At 40.7% G+C, this 17,165-nt stretch overlaps 1 protein-coding gene across 4 annotated transcripts in view; it reads right to left on the reverse strand.

Moving 5' to 3' along the window:
• The window catches only part of DOCK2 (dedicator of cytokinesis 2), a 548,036-nt gene that overhangs the window by 480,024 nt on the left and 50,847 nt on the right, over window positions 1–17,165 (reverse strand). For 2 of the 4 annotated variants that reach the window (XM_004371215.2, XM_023726512.1), the window contains 2 exons: window positions 8,904–9,058; window positions 4,876–4,957 (listed from right to left, as the gene is read on the reverse strand). In XM_004371215.2, coding sequence (XP_004371272.1) covers window positions 4,876–4,957; window positions 8,904–9,058 — 237 coding nt within the window. Of the gene's footprint in view, window positions 1–4,875; window positions 4,958–6,469; window positions 6,703–8,903; window positions 9,059–17,165 lie in introns of those variants that run through there. The other 2 variants (XM_023726514.1, XM_023726513.1) reach the window with 2 other exon arrangements.

Raw genomic sequence — 17,165 nt, forward strand, 5'->3', positions numbered from 1 at the left:
AAAGGTTTTTGTATGATGTGTTTTCATTCTCGTTTGATTCTAGGAATTTTTTGATTCCATCTCTGATTTCTTCTATTACCTAGTGGTTTGTAAGCAGGGTGTTATTCAGTTTCCATGTAATTGATTTTTTTTTTCCTTGCTCTTTCTATTGTTAATTTCTACCTTGATGGCATTATGGTCAGAGAAGATACTTTGTATCATTTCTTTTGTTTTTGTAGGTTTTGTTTTAACTGAGACTTTATGTTTTTCCTCTTTATTTTTATGAGTAGGTTTGTTAACTTTCTTTGTGGTTACCGTGAAATTTGTCCTTATCTTTCTAAGTTTGAAGCAGTCTGTTATTACTTGGTATCACCTTGCTTTGTAGGTTTTGTTTTAACTGAGACTTTATGTTTTTCCTTTTTATTTTTATGAGTAGGTTTGTTAACTTTCTTTGTGGTTACCATGAAATTTATCCTTCTCTTTCTAAGTTTGAAGCAGTCTGTTACTACTTGGTATCACCTTGCCTTCCTCTCCATTAGAAGGTTCTATACTTGCACCGTTTATTCCCTCTTTTATTGTTCTGATGCTATTATCATTTACTTATTAACTTCTCTGATTCCCTGTTGTATTTCTTTTTGTTTTGGATAGTCCTTGAGAGTTCATTTCCTAGACTGGTATCTGGCTGGTACGATCCTGCATCCTAGATTCACCCTGTGAGCTGACGTTGTTTGTTCTCAGATCAAGGAATTCCCTTAATAACTCTTGTAAGTTTGGTTTGGTTTTTACATATTCCCTTAACTTGTGTTTATCTGGACATATCTTAATTTCACCACCGCATTTGAATGAGAGTTTTGCATGATATATTATTCTTGGCTGGCAATTTTTTTTTCCAAGGTTTTATATATGTCATACCATTGCTTTTTTGCCTGCGTGGTTTCTGCCAAGTAATCTGAGCTTAGTCTTATGGTTTCTCCTCTGTACGTGACTTCTTGTTTTTCACAAGCTGCTCTCAGGATTCTTTGTTCGTCTTTGGTTTTGGTGAGTGTGATTATGATATGCCTTGGTGATTTTCTTTTAGGGTCTATCCTCTATGGGATTCATTGAGCTTCTTGGATGGCCAGCTTTTCATCTTTCATGATATTAGGGAAGTTTTCTGTCAGCAGTTCTTCAAGGATCTTCTCTGTATTTTCTGTTTTCTCCCCATGTTCTGGAACTCTGATCACTCAAAAATTTTTGCTTTTGATTGTACCCCACATAATTCTCACGGTCTCTTCAATTTTTTTAAATTCTTTTTTCTGAGTTTCCCTCAAACAGAGTTGTACCCAAGTGTTTGTCTTCAGTTCCACTGATCCTGTCTTCCACCGTTTCATATCTGCTCTTCAGCCCTTCTATGACACTGTCCACTTCTGAAATCTTGTTGTTTATCTTTTGGATTTCTAATTGTTGTTTTTTACAAGTTCTAGTTGTGAATTTATTTTGGCATTTTGTTTCTGCATTATTTTCCTGACTTGTTCCATTTTTTGTCTGTATTTTCCATGAATTAGTCTGTCTTGTCCATGAATTTGTCTATTTTTTTTCGTCATTTTCGTCTGCTTTTTGCTTTAACTCTTGGCTAATTCTGAGTATGAGAGATTTGAATTCCCTATCAGGTAGTTCTAGTGCATTTTTTTCCACTGGAGACTCATCTGGTGTTTTAATTTGGACGCCTAGTGGAACCATCCTGTCCTGTTTTTGTAAATGTTTTGATATTGTCTGTGTATTCAGGGCCTTCAGTAGTTATTTTTCTCATTTATTGATTGTATATTTGTTTGTTTCATCCTTTTTTTTTGTTTTATTTGGCTATGTCTGCACCAGCGGGCTGTGTGTTCTTTGTTGTTTGCTCATCTGTGGGCATGATACTTTTTGCTTCCCTCTCCAATTGGCAGGGTCAGTTGCTCAGATATGGTACAGCAGGGCAGGTCTAGGTGAAGAGGAGTTGCTGGGATGGGTTGTTTGTGGCACGTACTAGGGCCGACAGGGCAGGCCAGTAATCAGTGCAGGGCAGGTTCCTGTAGGCCGTGCCTGTGCTGCTTGGTGGTGTGATGTTAAGTGCACAGTGCAGGTAGGCAGGATGGAGTGGGGATATTGTGATGTGTGGAGCTAAGATGGGTATGGGAAAGAGGAGAGAGAGGAGAGAGGAACAGGAGCCAAAATCATACAAACAAAAAAGCTTGCCATTGGAGTGGAGAGATAAGAGACTATGAAATGGAGAAAAAACAAAAGGAGAAGAAGAAGAAAAAAAGAAAAGAAGAAAATGAATAAATAAAAATTAGAAAGAAAAAAGAAAAGCAAAGTTCCAGGGATCCCATCGGTGCAGCTACAAGATCTGGGGAAGTTGCTCTCAGTCATTGAAGTACAGCCTGGCTAGAAGCTGGAGAGGTGTCACTCAGTGCCAGGTGTTCAGGAGACAGGAAGAGAAGGAAGGTATAGAGAGATGAGAAACTGAATAATGAAGAAAGACAAAAAGAGGGGAGAAAAAAAAGAACAAATTTTAAAAAAAAGAACAAGAAAAACCCCTCAAAAAACAGAAAAAAAACATGAAAAAAGAAATACCCTCAGGGATCCCTCTGCACGTCTGCACAAACTGCGGGAGTAGGTCCGAAGCCGCGCAGTACTGCCTGGCTAGAATGGGCTACCAATTTGAGAAAAGAAAAAGAAAACAAACAAATAATTCAAAATAATTCAAAAAGCCACAGGATCCCACCAGCGTGGCAGCATGTACCAGAAAGCAGTTTCACATTCGAGTGGAGTTTCACAGCCTTTCAGGAAGAAGCAAAGATGGCACATGGAGCCAAGTATTTGAGAGAAAGGAGGGGGGAGGTGATGAGAGGTAAGGAAGAAATCAAAAAAAGCAGAAAAAAGCAACACCAGCAGCCAACATATGGCACTCAGGGAGTCGGCCAGTTTGGGAAGGTGGAATCCAAGCAGCTGGTGCTGCCCGGCCAAGAGATTGTGGCCATGGGAAGCAGAGGAGGCCAAGGAGGGGTGAAGAAGGGTGGGGGGTGGGCAAGTATATAACGCCGGTTACTGGTTGTTCCTGCTGGAAGCTCCATGAAGCTGCTTTCTCATACCCACCCCCCTTCATTGATCTCTGATAGGAGTCCAAGATGACGGATCTGTGCTGCATTAGCTGATAGGGGACCTCTGCATGTATCTCTCCTCGCTGTCTGTTCTCTGTCAGTTTCTTATTCCATTTGGTGCACGGCTGAGTTCTTTATCTCTTCATTTGATGCTTAAGGTTTCAGGATTGCTGTTTTCTCTGTTTTCCTTAGTTTTTTGGATCTTTGCTGTGGAGGGACGGTGTGGTGCTTCTGCCTAGAGTGCCATGTTGCCCAGAAGATAATTGTACTTTAGATGAAGGTTTACCAAACAAACTAGCTTCTCATTAAACAGTTAATACACATATTGTTTTCTTGACACTGGTTACCAACCCCATGGCATGTGAACACTCTCCTTTCTCGATCTTGCTTTCCCTATTGCCAACTTTCCTGTCCCCTCCTGCCTTCTAGTCCTTGCCCCTGGGCTGGTGTGCCCCTTTAGTCTTGTTTTGTATTATGGGTCTGTTTAATCTTGGACTGAAGGGTGAACCTCAGGAGCGACCTCATTACTGAACAAAAAGGGTGTCCGGGGGCCATACTGTCAGGGTTTCTCCAGTCTCTGTCAGGGTTTTTCCAGTCTCTGTCAGGTCAGTAAGTCTGGTCTTTATTTGTGAGTTAGAATTTTGTTTTGAGGCCACCCTCTTAACACCAGTTGAAACCAGTTGCTATTGAGTCAATTCCAACTTATGGAGACCACAGGTGTGTCAAGAGTAAAACTGTGCTCCATAGGGTTTTCAGTGGCTGACGTTTTAGAAGTAGACAGCTTTTTCAGAAGTAGAGGCTTTTCTTCTGAGGCACCTCTAGGTAGACTCAAACCTCCAACCTTTTGGTTAGCAGCAGAGTGCATTAACTGTTTGCACTGCCCAGGGACTCCCTTCTTAACACAACTACATGGAAATGAGACAAGGGAAGGGTCTCTGCTGGAAATTATAACCTTTTGTCCTTCTTTCTATTCTTTCTTTTATTCAGAGGCAAAAAGCCAGGTTCACTCTCAGAAATAAATCATCCAGGTAACAACTGATTTCAGTGTTTCCACATATAAGTCTTTCCCAGCGAGTACTGGTATTTAGAAAGATGATCCCAAGGACCCAAAAGATCTTTAATCATCTATGACTCAATTATGTTCAGAATATCCAATTTGCCAAGGCAGGAAATGTTCTAGGAAGATCTTACCTTTTACTGACACATTTTAAAAAGGTTTTCAGAAAGTCCTGAACCAAAGAATGAGACTCAGGTTAACCATGAATTAACCAGAAAATCAAAATAGCTGCTGTAGCCAGTTCACCCAGACATTGCCACTCAAAGAGGGTTGTGCTTGTTTATATAGTGCTCTGCATGTGTTCTCTGTGTGCACATGAGTGTGTTAGAGAGAAAGAGATAACAAGGAAGGACGGAAGAGAGAAGAAAGAGAGGATACAATGCCCCCGTAAGAAAAACCCAGTTACCATTGAGTTGATTCCAACTCATGGTGACCTCATATGTGTCAGAGTAGAACCGCGCTCCAAAGGGCTTTCAGTGGTGGGTTTTTCAGAAGTAGATTGTCAGGGTGGACTCGAACCTTTAACCTTCCAGTTAGCATCCAAGCCTACTAACTGTCTGCACTGCCCAGGTACTCACTTCCCTGTTTCTCCATGTAAAGCCCAGAATACAGTGCTGTACCTAGGCCATGCTCCATCCTGACCAACTAACTAGCTTCGTTTCCAAGTCCACATCTTCTGTCAATGTGGAACATGTCGACAAGAAGAGAGGGCACACTCACCGTGAAGACCACCTTCAGATTGTTCAGCATCTCAATCTCCTTCGGGAAGCCCCTGCTACCCCATCGCACCAAGTAGTTCTCACTGCGGGAAGAAGAGCAGCACCACGTTACTCCCAGGGGCTCAGCGTTCATTCAGGAACTATTCATTGAGCATCCACCATATGCCCAACACCATACTGGCTGCTGGTGTTATAGTACTATCTGAGACAGACACTGTCCCTCCCTCTTAGAGATCATGGTCTCAAAGAACAGACAGGCATTAGACAAACAGTCACATTGTACCAGGGGCATAAAATTTCTAACATATATATATGCACAACCTCTTTACCTTCCCCATCGGCTAAGGAAATTCTAGCACAGCAGCTTAATATTTTTGAAGATCAGCTGCATTCTCTGTACGGTTACTGAGAGTGGTAGAGATGGGGGAGGGTATTTTAGTGCATTTTACTAGACATTAAGAATGTACTCCCCTTACCATCCTACTCCCCTTTCACATTTCCTTAAGAGACTGAGTAGAGATTTGGGTTATTTTAAATTAACCTTGGGATGTAGGACTATCGTTCCTTGAATGGAATATCGTGCTGTGATGGACGATACAGGGCTTCAGCCATTATCCAATATACACTTAAATAACTATTTACGCATAACTGTGACAAGTGCTGTAAAGAAAAGTTCAGGATGTTGTGAGAACGTACAACAGAAGGGCCTGGCCTAGTCTGGATGAGAACGTCTTTGCTGAGGAAAGGACGTGTAAATGAAATAGGTCAGGAAAAGAGAGCAGGAAAGGGAAATGTTTCAAGAAAAGCAAACCCACGTGCAAAGGCCCTGAGGCAGGAAGGGGCTTGAGGTATCTAAGAAACTGATCCAAGAAGAAAGCAGTAAGAAAAAAAAATAGAGGCAGAGGGAAGACCCTGTAGGCCTCGTAAGATTTTGGACTTGATCCTAAGAATAACAGAAACCCACTGAAGGGTTTTACATGGGGCAGTCACACAACTCCTACGTCCGATCATTTACTACCTCTTATCTTCTAGCAACCATATACCACGCTGTGTGGCTCCTATCAGTCGGGTCCAGCCATGCCAGGAAGATTGAGACGTCTAGCACTTATTTAACTTAGAAGAAGCTTAGCACAGTTTACTGAGTTGACTCATTAAGTATTCCACACCATCCAAGAGCATAGAGCTGCTGCTAAATCACTGCCCATGATCTTGAATTAGAGGGAAGAAAAAAGGCAAAATAAAGCTCAAAAGCCATGTTAGCCCAAGAAGGCATGATAAGAGTTAAGCAGAGTTAAGGGCAATTGCCTTCTTTTTTGAGCTTCGATCTCCCTGATGTCTGTTCCTCTCTCTGCAGTCACCCCTAGAAGATTAATGAGAGCAGTCTGAGCAAAGTTCAGGGGGAAATGGAACCGATCAGGAAAATGCACACAGCCCTGGGTTACCAACGGTTAAAACTCAATCAAGCCAAATGTACCTTTCTTTTTCTTTTTTCCAGTAAGATCTAAAAGTTTTAATGGTTGGAATTTACAGCAAACTAGCAACAAAGTTTCCATCCAAAAATTTGGTTTTGTTCATCACTGCCCATTGGCTATTACCGTATTGTACATAGTAAGTTGTCTGGGTGTTTTTCAGAACTTTCCATCATACGTAGCAGGCGTCTTTGTGAACCAGCCTACAAGGTCTAAACAGCAAGCACCAGCAATTTTCTTCTAGGAGAAATACAATCATAAATAAGAAAAGCAATTTAGAGGACCAAGCTGGCCCCATCCATCCTTGCCCAGGAAGATCTGAGCAGTAGAATCTGCAGGCCCACGTGGTGACAACACAGGCGAGGTCTCCTCCAATGACACCCTCCTCAAGGGAGTGAGGAGGACTATTCCAACTCCTCCTCCAGCTCTTTGGACATAGCCTTGCCATTGGCCTGATGACTGAGATGCTTCTTTTGTTTTTCTGGCAAACATTTATTTAAATTTCCCAATCCATATCTCTTCAGGGATCCACTAAGAATCTGAGCATGATTTACCCCAACACTGAAAGATCTGTTCCAACCAAATTCTCCCCAGCCGCATCTGGGCCATACAGAGGATGCCTTAACTTGCCTGCTGTTCACTATCTGTCAGGACATAAAGGACTGAAGATTTCTTAGTAAAAGAGCAGCTATCCAGCGTCACACTGATACAGGGAGTGTTTCCAAATCTCCATGCCCCTTTCCTGTGCCATGCCTCTTCTCTTCTTCATTTTCTCCTCTTCTTTTTGGCTTCTGCCCTTCAGCTCCTTCTCCTTGTCTCCCAAGGGTTGCCCTGTGTCTGGCACTCTCACAGGTATCATTCAGGCACACCCCATCAAGCACGTCATCTGGTGTGACACTTCAGGGAACAGAGCTGCCATCTCGCTGATCCATCGCCTCCCTCCACAAAGCTGGGGCCAGGCCTATCCATCACTTAGATGGACCAGGAGACCAGCCACCCCTGTCAATGCAGCCAGGAGGAGCCCTCGTGTTTCTGGAGAGGTGGGGCGGGGGGGTCCTGTGAATGCTTTCAGAATCTTTTTTCCCAGGTGCCCTGGGAGCAGCTGACAGGGAGGGAACAAGGAGGGGTCTATGATATGCAAACCATTTAAGGGTGGGCTCTGTATGAGGTACCAGGACCACTCGCTCTCAGTGCCTACTGAGGCCTAGACAGAAGAATAAGGCTCAGTTTTTAATACTGGGGATTTTCATTAACCATAAAGAATAGATTTCCACCATAACTGTGCTGAAACCCTAGCCAGAAACACCTGGGATATTAGATACAGTTCTTTCCTTGGCATCAGACTACAGTGAGGAAAAAGTTCATCTTTGTAGTCAGATGGACCTGGTATAAATCTCAGCTCTGTCATTTAATAACTATGTGTGACTTTGGGCCAATCACTTTACCTGCCTGAGCCTCATTTTCCTCACCCAAACATCATGGAGTAGAGGACTGAATGAGATCATATACTGACCACAGTACAATCTTCTTAGATGGACATGCCCTCCATGTTTCATAAATGTCTCCAGTGGAACCATTATTTACTAAAGGGCCACTATTCACTAGGGCACTGTATGCTATCTCATTGAATCATCATAACAACCAAGCCAAGAACACATTATTGTCTCCATTTTCTCCATAGAAGCAGAGGGATCATGCTCCAGCTCCATTCAAATGGTTCAACTGGTGACCTCACATATGGGACCATGTGTTGGTCTAAAACCCCACTGGAGAGATAGGCAGCAGTCACCCTGAAGGAAGGGTGGTGAGTCCTGGGGGAACAGGGATGGTGGGCAGTACACCAAAATCTTTTCCCTGGAGATTCCCAAAGGTGTTTTCCCTTTCTTGAGCTGAGGCACCAAGAAGTTCCTTCACTTCCTCCATTCCCAAGAGAAATTAATAAAAGTAGTAATAATAATGGCCTCTGCCACTTGGAACACAAGTACCCATGTGTCAACCCCTGTGCTTAGTGCTTCATGGGCTTTTTCTCATTAAAGCCTAAAATAAATTCCCCAATGGGGTTGGTGCTGATAACTTGCAAACGGAAAACTGAGACGTAAGCGAGACTGACAACCTGGCCAAGGTTAACAGTGTAGATGGCGGTCAAGCCAGGATGGGGACCTAGGCAGACTGCAGAGCCCACACTTTTAACCTGTTGCTGCCCTGGAGGATCTGCAGTTTTCACCAGTCATTTCTCAACTCCCATTTTAAAAACCAGTATTTTTTCCTCTATCCAAATGCTACCTATCTGAGTCTTTCTATTTCTGGTTGTCTTTCAATAATCAAAACTTATTTCCCTATAACCATATGCCCACTGTGGGAAAAATTTGGTGGCAGTGAAATTTCCATCTGACACCCACACCCTCCAGAGAAGTTATTACCTTATCTCAGATAGACCTGGTTTCTCTTCTGGGTGGGAATTTCTCCACCACAAGTAATGATGAAAAGAAAAGACACTCTGTGCTCTACTGACTTTAAACTGCCCCACACAGAGAGGTCCAGCAATACTAAGCACACCTACCTTATAACCATTTGCTTGTTGGGATCATAGAGCGACATGAAGAGCTCAGCATCTTCCCCAATTCTGCAGACAAAGTTTCTCACAAAGACATAGAGGCTGTGAGTGGGGGAGGAGGAGATTCGAGAATACATTCCATAATCCGGCTGGTCTTTTGACTGAGAGGTGGAAGAAAGAAGGGAGGAAGATGGAGAAAGTTAGCCCAGCACTACTTAGGACAACACAGAGATGGTGCAGGATATTGGGAGTCACTTGTGATTTCAAGCCCAAAGATTTGGGCATTACACCTAGTTCTACTACCCAAAGTTTCTGTAATCTAAGCCTTTGTCATGGATTGAATTGTGTCCCCCAAAAATATCTGTCAACTTGGCTAGGTCATGATTCCCAGTATTGTATGATTGTCTACCATTATATCATCTGATGTGATTTCCCGACGTGTTATAAATGCTATCACTATGATGTAATAAGATGGACTAGTGGCAGTTATATTGATGAGGTCTACAAGATTAGATAGTGTCTTAGGCCAATCTCTTTTGAGATATAAAAGAGAGAAGCGAGCAGAGAAGGAGGACTTCATACTACCAAGAAGGCAGCAACGGAAGCAGAGCATGTCCTTTGGACCTGAGGTTCCTGCGCTGAGATGCTCCCAGACCAAGAGAAGATTGACACATCACAAGGACCTTCCTCCAGAGCCAAAAGAGAAGAGAAAGCCTTCCCCTGCAGCTGACACCCTGAATTTGGACTTGTAGCCTACTGGACTGTGAGGGAATAAACTTTTCTTTGTTAAAGCCATCCACTTGTGGTATTTCTATTATAACAGCACTAGATGACTAAGACAGCCTTGATTTTCTCATCTGGGAAAACATCATCACTAACCTAGTTTTCTTCAAAAAGTTGGTGTCATAAAAGCACAAACCAAAAAAATTTATAAAATAGACTTCATCAAAACTAAAACATTTGCTCTTTAAAAGACAGAGTTAAGAGAATGAAAAGGCAAGCCACAGACTAGAAGAATATATTTGCAAAACATATATCTGATAAAGCATTTGTATCCAGAATATGCAAATAACTCTTAAAACTTCAAAATAAGAAAACAACACAATTAAAAATGGGCAAAATATTTGTACAGACACTTCAGAAAATAAGACACAAACTGCCAGTAAGCGCATGAACAGAAGCTCAACATCACTAGCCATCAGGGAGATGAAATTAAAACCACAATGAGATACCACTACAGATCCACTAGATTGACTAAAGTTAACAAGACTGACAACACCAAGTGTTGCCAAGAATGTAGAGCAACTGGAACACTCATATATTGCTGGTGGGAACACAAAATGGCACAGCCATTTTGGGAAAAATTTATGGCAGTACCTTAAAAGTTAAACATACACTTATTATATGACCCAGCAATCCCACTGCTACGTATTACCCCCTAAAAAAAAATGAAAGAAAACATGTCCACACAAAGCTTTCTATATGAATGTTCATAGCAGGATTGCTTATAATAGTCCCAAATTGAAAACAAACCAAATGTTCATCAATTGGTCAATGGTATAACCATATTGTGGAATGCCAACTTGGCAAAAAAAATGAACAAAATATTGATATACACAACAACATGAATCTCAAAAACATCACGCTGCCTGAGCGATGTCAAACACAAAACACTAATACTGTTTGATTCAATTTATATGAAGCTCTACAAATGGCAAACCTATACTAAGAAAGCAAATCAGGGGTTGCCTGGGCTGGGGATCAGAAGAAGGGATTGACTGTAAAGGGACGCAAAGAAACTTTTAGGGTGATGGAACTGTTTTCTATCTTGATTATGATGGACTTTATCAAACACTGCACATTACTAACATTCATTAAACTGTAGACTTAAAATGAGTGAATTTCACTGCATGAAGATGAAACCTAAATAAAGCTACTGTCAAATAATATACAGCAGTTAATGTGACTTTGGGAGTCCCTGGGTGGTGTAAATGGCTAACCCACTTGGCTGCTAACAGAAAAGTTGAGGGTTTAAGTCTGCCTAGAGGCTCCTTGAAGCAAAGGCCTGGCAATCTACTTCTGAAAAAATCAGTCAATGAAAACACTATGGAACTAGGCAGAGCCAACATGGAACTACAGACAGAAGCACCATGCTGTCCCTCCACAGCAAAGATGCAAAAAACTAAGAAAAAGAGACAAACATCAATCCTAGAACCCTAAGCATCAAATGAAGAGGTAAAGAACTCAACCAAGCACCGAACAGAATAAGAAACTGACACAGAATAGAGAGCAAGGAGACATATGAGCGGAGGTCCCCTATCTGCTAACACAGCACGGATTCACCATCTTAGACTCCTGTTGGAGATCAGTGGGCAGGGAGTACAAGAAAGCAGCTTCACAAAGCTCCCAGCAGGAGACAGAGCACCCAGTAACCAGCGATATACAATTTCCCACCCACCCCCCTTCTTCCCCCTGCTCAGATGCTTCCCAGCAGGCTGACCTGCTGCTTCCCAGCAGGCCAAGTGACTGAGGTCCAGGAGGCGCCAGCTATGTGCCACTTGGATTCGCCCTGTCCACACTGGCTGGCTCCTGCAGTGCCATTTCTTGGTTGCTAGTGTTGCTTTTTTTGGCTTCTTTTGGTTTCTTCCTTGCCTCTCACCTCCTCCCCTCCTTACTCTTGAAGATCTGGCTCCATGTGGCATCTTTGCTTCTTCTTGACACGCTGTGAAGTGCCACTTGGCTGGGGAACTTCTTTCCCAGTAAGCGTTGCCACCCTGGTGGGATCCCTGGGGCCTTTTTTTGTTTGGTTTTGTTTTGTCTGTTTGTTTGTTTTCTTTTTCTTTTCCAGGTTCAGGAGATCTTTCTAGCCGGGCTGTACTGTGGGGCTTGGGAGCTACTTCCCCAGACTGCGCAGCCATGCCAGTGGGATCCCTGTGGGCTTTTCTTCCCTTTTTTCTTTTCTTTGCATCTTTCTTCATTTCTCAGTTTCTCGTCTCTCACTACTTACCTTCTTTTCCTGTCTCATGAATAACTGGCACTGTGTGCCATCTCTGTCCCTTCTACCCAGGCTGTACTGGGAGGCTTGGGAGACACTTTGCCAGTCTGCACAGCTGCACTGGTGGAATTCCTTGGGGTTTTTCTTGATTTTTTTAAATTTTTTTTTCTTGCCTTTTTGTCTTTCTTCATTTCTCATTTTCTCAAATCTCTCTACTTACCTTCTTCTCCTGTCTCCTGAATACCTGGTGCTGTGTGCCATCTCAGCCACTTATAGCCAGTCTGTACTGCGTGGCTTGGGACCTACTTCCCTATCTGCGCAGATGCACCAGTGGGATCCCTGGGGAAAGTTCTTTTCTTTTTTAATTTTTATTAATTTATTTTTTATTTGCCTTTTTGTCCTTTCTGCTTTTCTTCATTTCTCAGTTTCTCATCTTTCCACTCAAACACCAAGCACCCTCAGCACTTTTTGGTTTGTTTTTTTGGCTCCTGTTTTTCTCTCCTCTGTCTCTTCTTTTCCATAAACATCTTAGCTCCACGCATAACAATCTCCTCCCTCCCTCCTGCCTACCTGCACCATGCACTGAACATCACACCTCTGAGCAGCACAGGCATAGCTTACTGGAACCTGTCCTGCACTGACCCTAGCCCACCCTGTTGGCCCCCATATGTGCCACAATCAACCCATCCCAGTCCTACCCCTTCAGCTGGACCTGCCCTGCTCCACCATAGCTGAGTGACTGACCTTGCCCATTGGACAAGGAGGTGAGAAGGATCTTGTCCACAGACAAGCAACCAAAAAAAACACACAGCCTGCCTGCTAAGACATAACAAAATAAAACAAAAAATGCAGGATGAAATAAAAAAAACTGCAATCAATAAATGAAGAAAATAACTACTGAATGTCCCAAAGACAGCAGACAATAACAAAACATATAAAAAAAGGATGGGATGGTTCCAGTAGGCATCCAAAATAAAAAACCAGATGACTTTCCAGTAGAAGAAAAGCCACTAGAACTACCTGATAGGGAATTCAAATCTCTAATATTCAGAGCTATCCAAAAGTTGAAGCAAAAAAGAGACAAAAATGAGGAAAAAATAGACAAATTCATGGAAAAGGCAGATAAATTCATGTAAAATACAGACAAAAAAATGGAAGAATTCAGGAAAATAACACAGGAACAAAATATCAAAATAAATTCACAACTAGAAATCAAAAACAACAATTAGAAATCTAAAAGATAAACAAGATTTCAGAAATGGACAGTGTCATAGAAGGTCTGAGGAGCAGGTGTGAAAGAATGGAAGACAGGATCAGCAAAACTGAAGACAAACACTTGGATACAATGCTGTTTGAGGAAATATCAGAAAAAAGAATGAAAAAACTCCAAGAATGATGTGGGATATGATCAAAAGCAAAAATCTGTGAGTGATCGGAGTTCCAGAACAGGGGGAGAAAACAGAAAACAGAGAGAGGATCATTGAAGAATTGCTGACAGAAAACTTCCCTAATATAGTGAAAGATGAAAAGCTGACCATTAAAAACCTCAATGAACCCCATATACGATAGACCCCAAAAGAAAATCACCAAGGCATATCATATTCACACTCGCCAAAACCAAAGACAAACAAAGAATCCTGAGAGCAGCTCAGTAAAAATAAAAAGTCACATACAGAGGACAAACAATACGACTAAGCTCTGATTACTCATCAGAAACCATGCAGGCAAGAGGGCAATGGAATGACAGATAAAAAACCTTGAAAGAAAAAGATTGCCAGCCAAGAATAATATATCCTGTAAAACTCTCGTTCAAATATGATGGTAAAATTGCACATTTCCAGATGAACAGAAATTAAAGGAATATGTAAACACCAAAACAAACTTACAAGAATTATTAAAGGGGGTCCTTTGGTTTGAGCAACAATCAACAAAAGACCACAGCCTAAATCTAGGATGCAAGATTGCACCAGCCAGATACCAGTCTAGTAAATGAACTCTCAAGGACTGTCCAAAACCAAAAGATTTACAACACAGAACCAGAGAGGTTAATCTGCAAATGACAACAACATCAGAACAATAAAAGAGGGAATTAATGGTGTAGGCATATAACTTTCTAATGAAGAGGAAGGCAAGGCGCTATCAAGTAAAAATAGACTAGCTCAAACCTAGGAAGATAAGGGTAAATTTCAAGGTAACCGCAAAGAAAGTTAACAAACATACTCATCAAAATAAAGAAGAAAAATATAAAGTCTCAGTAAAAACAAAACCTACAAAAACAAAAAAAATGAAAAAAAAATCCACAAACAAAAGGAATTCAGCACAGAAGAGTAAGATGAACAAAGAGAACATCTGCACCATAAAGAAAGCACTACAAAATGACAGCAATAAACTCACAACTATCAATAATTACACTGAATGTAAAGAGACAGAGAGTGACAGAATGGATTAAAAAAAACAGGATCCATTAATATGCTGTCTACAAGAGACACATCTTAGAAACAAAGATGTAAATTTATTAAAAATCAAAGGATGGGAAAAAATATATCAAGAAAACAGCTACCAAAGAAGAGCAGGAGTGGCAATACTAATCTCAGATAAAACAGACTTCAAAAGAAAATTCACCGAAAAAGACAAAGAAGGGCAGTATGCAATGATTAAAGGGATGATCTATCATGAAGACATAGCCAGAATAAATACCTACATAACCAAAGACAGGGCTCCAAAATACATAAAACAAACTCTAACAGCACTGAAAAGAGAAACTGACAGTTCCACAATAATACCAGGAGACTTCAACACACCACTCTCAGTAAAGGACAGAACATCTAGAAAGAAACTCAACAAAGATACAGAAGATCTAAAGGTCCCAATCAACCAACTTGACCTCATAGGTATTTATAGAAAACTCCACCCAACAGCTGCAAAGTACACATTCTTTTCCAATGTACATGGAATGTTCTCCAGAATAGACCACATCTTAGGCCACAGAGCAACCCTCAACAAAATCCAAAACACTGAGATAATACAAAATATCTTCTCTGACTGCAATGCCATCAAAGTAGAAATTAACAACAGGAAGAGCAAGGAAAAAAAAACCAATTACATGGAAACTGAATAACACCCTGCTTACAAACCACTGGGTATAGAAGAAATCAAAGATGGAATCAAAAAATCCCTAGAATCAAACGAGAATGAAAACACGTCCTACAAAAACCTTTGGGACAAGGCAAAGGTAGTCCTCAGAGGACAATTTATAGCAATAGATGCACACATCAAAAAAGAAGGGGCAAAATCAAAACATTAGCTACACAACTCGAACAATTAGAAAGTGAACAGTAAAAGAAGCCCATAGCCACCAGAAGATAGGAAATAATAATGATCAGAGCAGAAATAAATGAAATAGAGAATAGAAAAACAATAAAAAGCATCAACAAAGCCAAAAGTTGGTTCTCTGAAAAGACCCACAAAATTGACAAAACACTGGCCAAATTGGCAAAAGAAAAAACAGGAGATGATGCAAATAACCCAAATAAGAAATGAAATGGGGGGCACTACAACAGACCCAACTGAAATAAAAAGGATCATAACAGAGTATTATGAAAAACTATACTCCAATAAATTTGAAAACCTAGAGGAAGTGGACAAATTTCTAGAAATACGCTAGCTACCCAAACTAACATAAAATGATGTTGAAAGTCTGAACAGTTCCATAACAAGAAAGAGATTGAAAAGATAATTTAAAAAAAAGCCCTGGCCCAGATGGCTTCACTGGAGAATTCTATCAAACATTCAAACAAGAGCTTACACCACTACTCAAACTATTTCAGAACATAGAAAAGGAATTGGTACTTCCAAATTCATTCTATGAAGCCAGCATAACCCTGATATCAAAACCAGGCAAAGATATCACAAAAAAAGAAAATTACAGACCAATATCTCTCATGAATATAGATGCAAAAATTCTCAACAAAATTCTAGCCAATAGAATTCAGCATTATATCAAAAAAATAATACACCACAACCAAGTAGGATTCATACCAGGTATGCAAGCATGGTTCAACATTAGAAAATCAATCAACATAATCCACCACATAAACAAAAGAAAAGAATCACATGATCATCTCAATCAACTCAGAAAATGCATTCGACAAAGTTTAACACTCATTCCTGATAAAACTCAATAAAATTGATATACAAGGTAAATTTCTCAACATAATAAAGGGCACGTATGCAAAATCAACAGCCAACATCATTCTTAATGGAGAGAGGCTGAAAACATTTCCCTTGAGAATGGGAACAAGACAAGGATGCCCTTTATCACCACTCCTATTTACCATCGTGCTGGAAGTCCTAGCTAGAGCAATAACGCAAGAAAAAGACATAAAGGACATCCGAATTGGTAATGAAGAAGTTAATCTGTCCCTATTTGTGGATGATATGAAACTATACATAGAAAACCCAAAAGAGTCCACAAGAAAACTACTGGAACTAATAGAAACATTCAGAGTAGCAGGATACAAGATAAACATACAAAAATCGGCTGGATCTCTATACACCAATAAAGAGAACAATGTAAAGGAAATCGGGAAAACAATACCATTTATAATAGCCTCTAAAAAAAATAAAAATACTTAGAAATAAATCTAACCAAGGATGTAAAAGACCTATACAATGAAAACTACAAAACACTATGCAAGAAACCAAAAAAGATCTACATAAATAAGAAAAACATACCATGCTCTTGGATAGGTACACTCAGCATTGTGAAAATGACAATTCTACCCAAAGCAATTTACAAATACAATGCAATCCTGATCCGAATACCAAAAACATTCTTTAAAGAGATAGAAAAACTAATCATTAACTTTATATGGAAAGGGAAGAGGCCCTGGATAAGTAAAGCACTATTGAAGAAGAAGAATAAAGTAGAGTGACTCGCACTACCTGACCTCAGAACCTACTATATAGCTATTGTAGTCAAAACAGCCTGGTACTGGTACAACGACAAATACACTGACAAATGGAACAGAATGGAGAACACAGATGTAAACATATTCACCTACAGTCACCCAATCTTTGACAAGGGCCCAAAGTCCATCAATTGGAGAAAAGACAGTCTTTTTAACAAATGGTGCTGGCAAAACTGGATGTCCATCTGCAAAAAAATGAAACAGGACCCATACCTCACACCATACACAAAAAGTAATTCAAAATGGATCAAAGACCTAAATATAAAGCCAAAAACTATGAAGTTCATATAAGAAAAAATAGGA

Source organism: Trichechus manatus, unplaced genomic scaffold (genome assembly GCF_000243295.1).
Source record: "Trichechus manatus latirostris isolate Lorelei unplaced genomic scaffold, TriManLat1.0 scaffold00011, whole genome shotgun sequence".
NCBI classification, from domain to species: domain Eukaryota; kingdom Metazoa; phylum Chordata; class Mammalia; order Sirenia; family Trichechidae; genus Trichechus; species Trichechus manatus.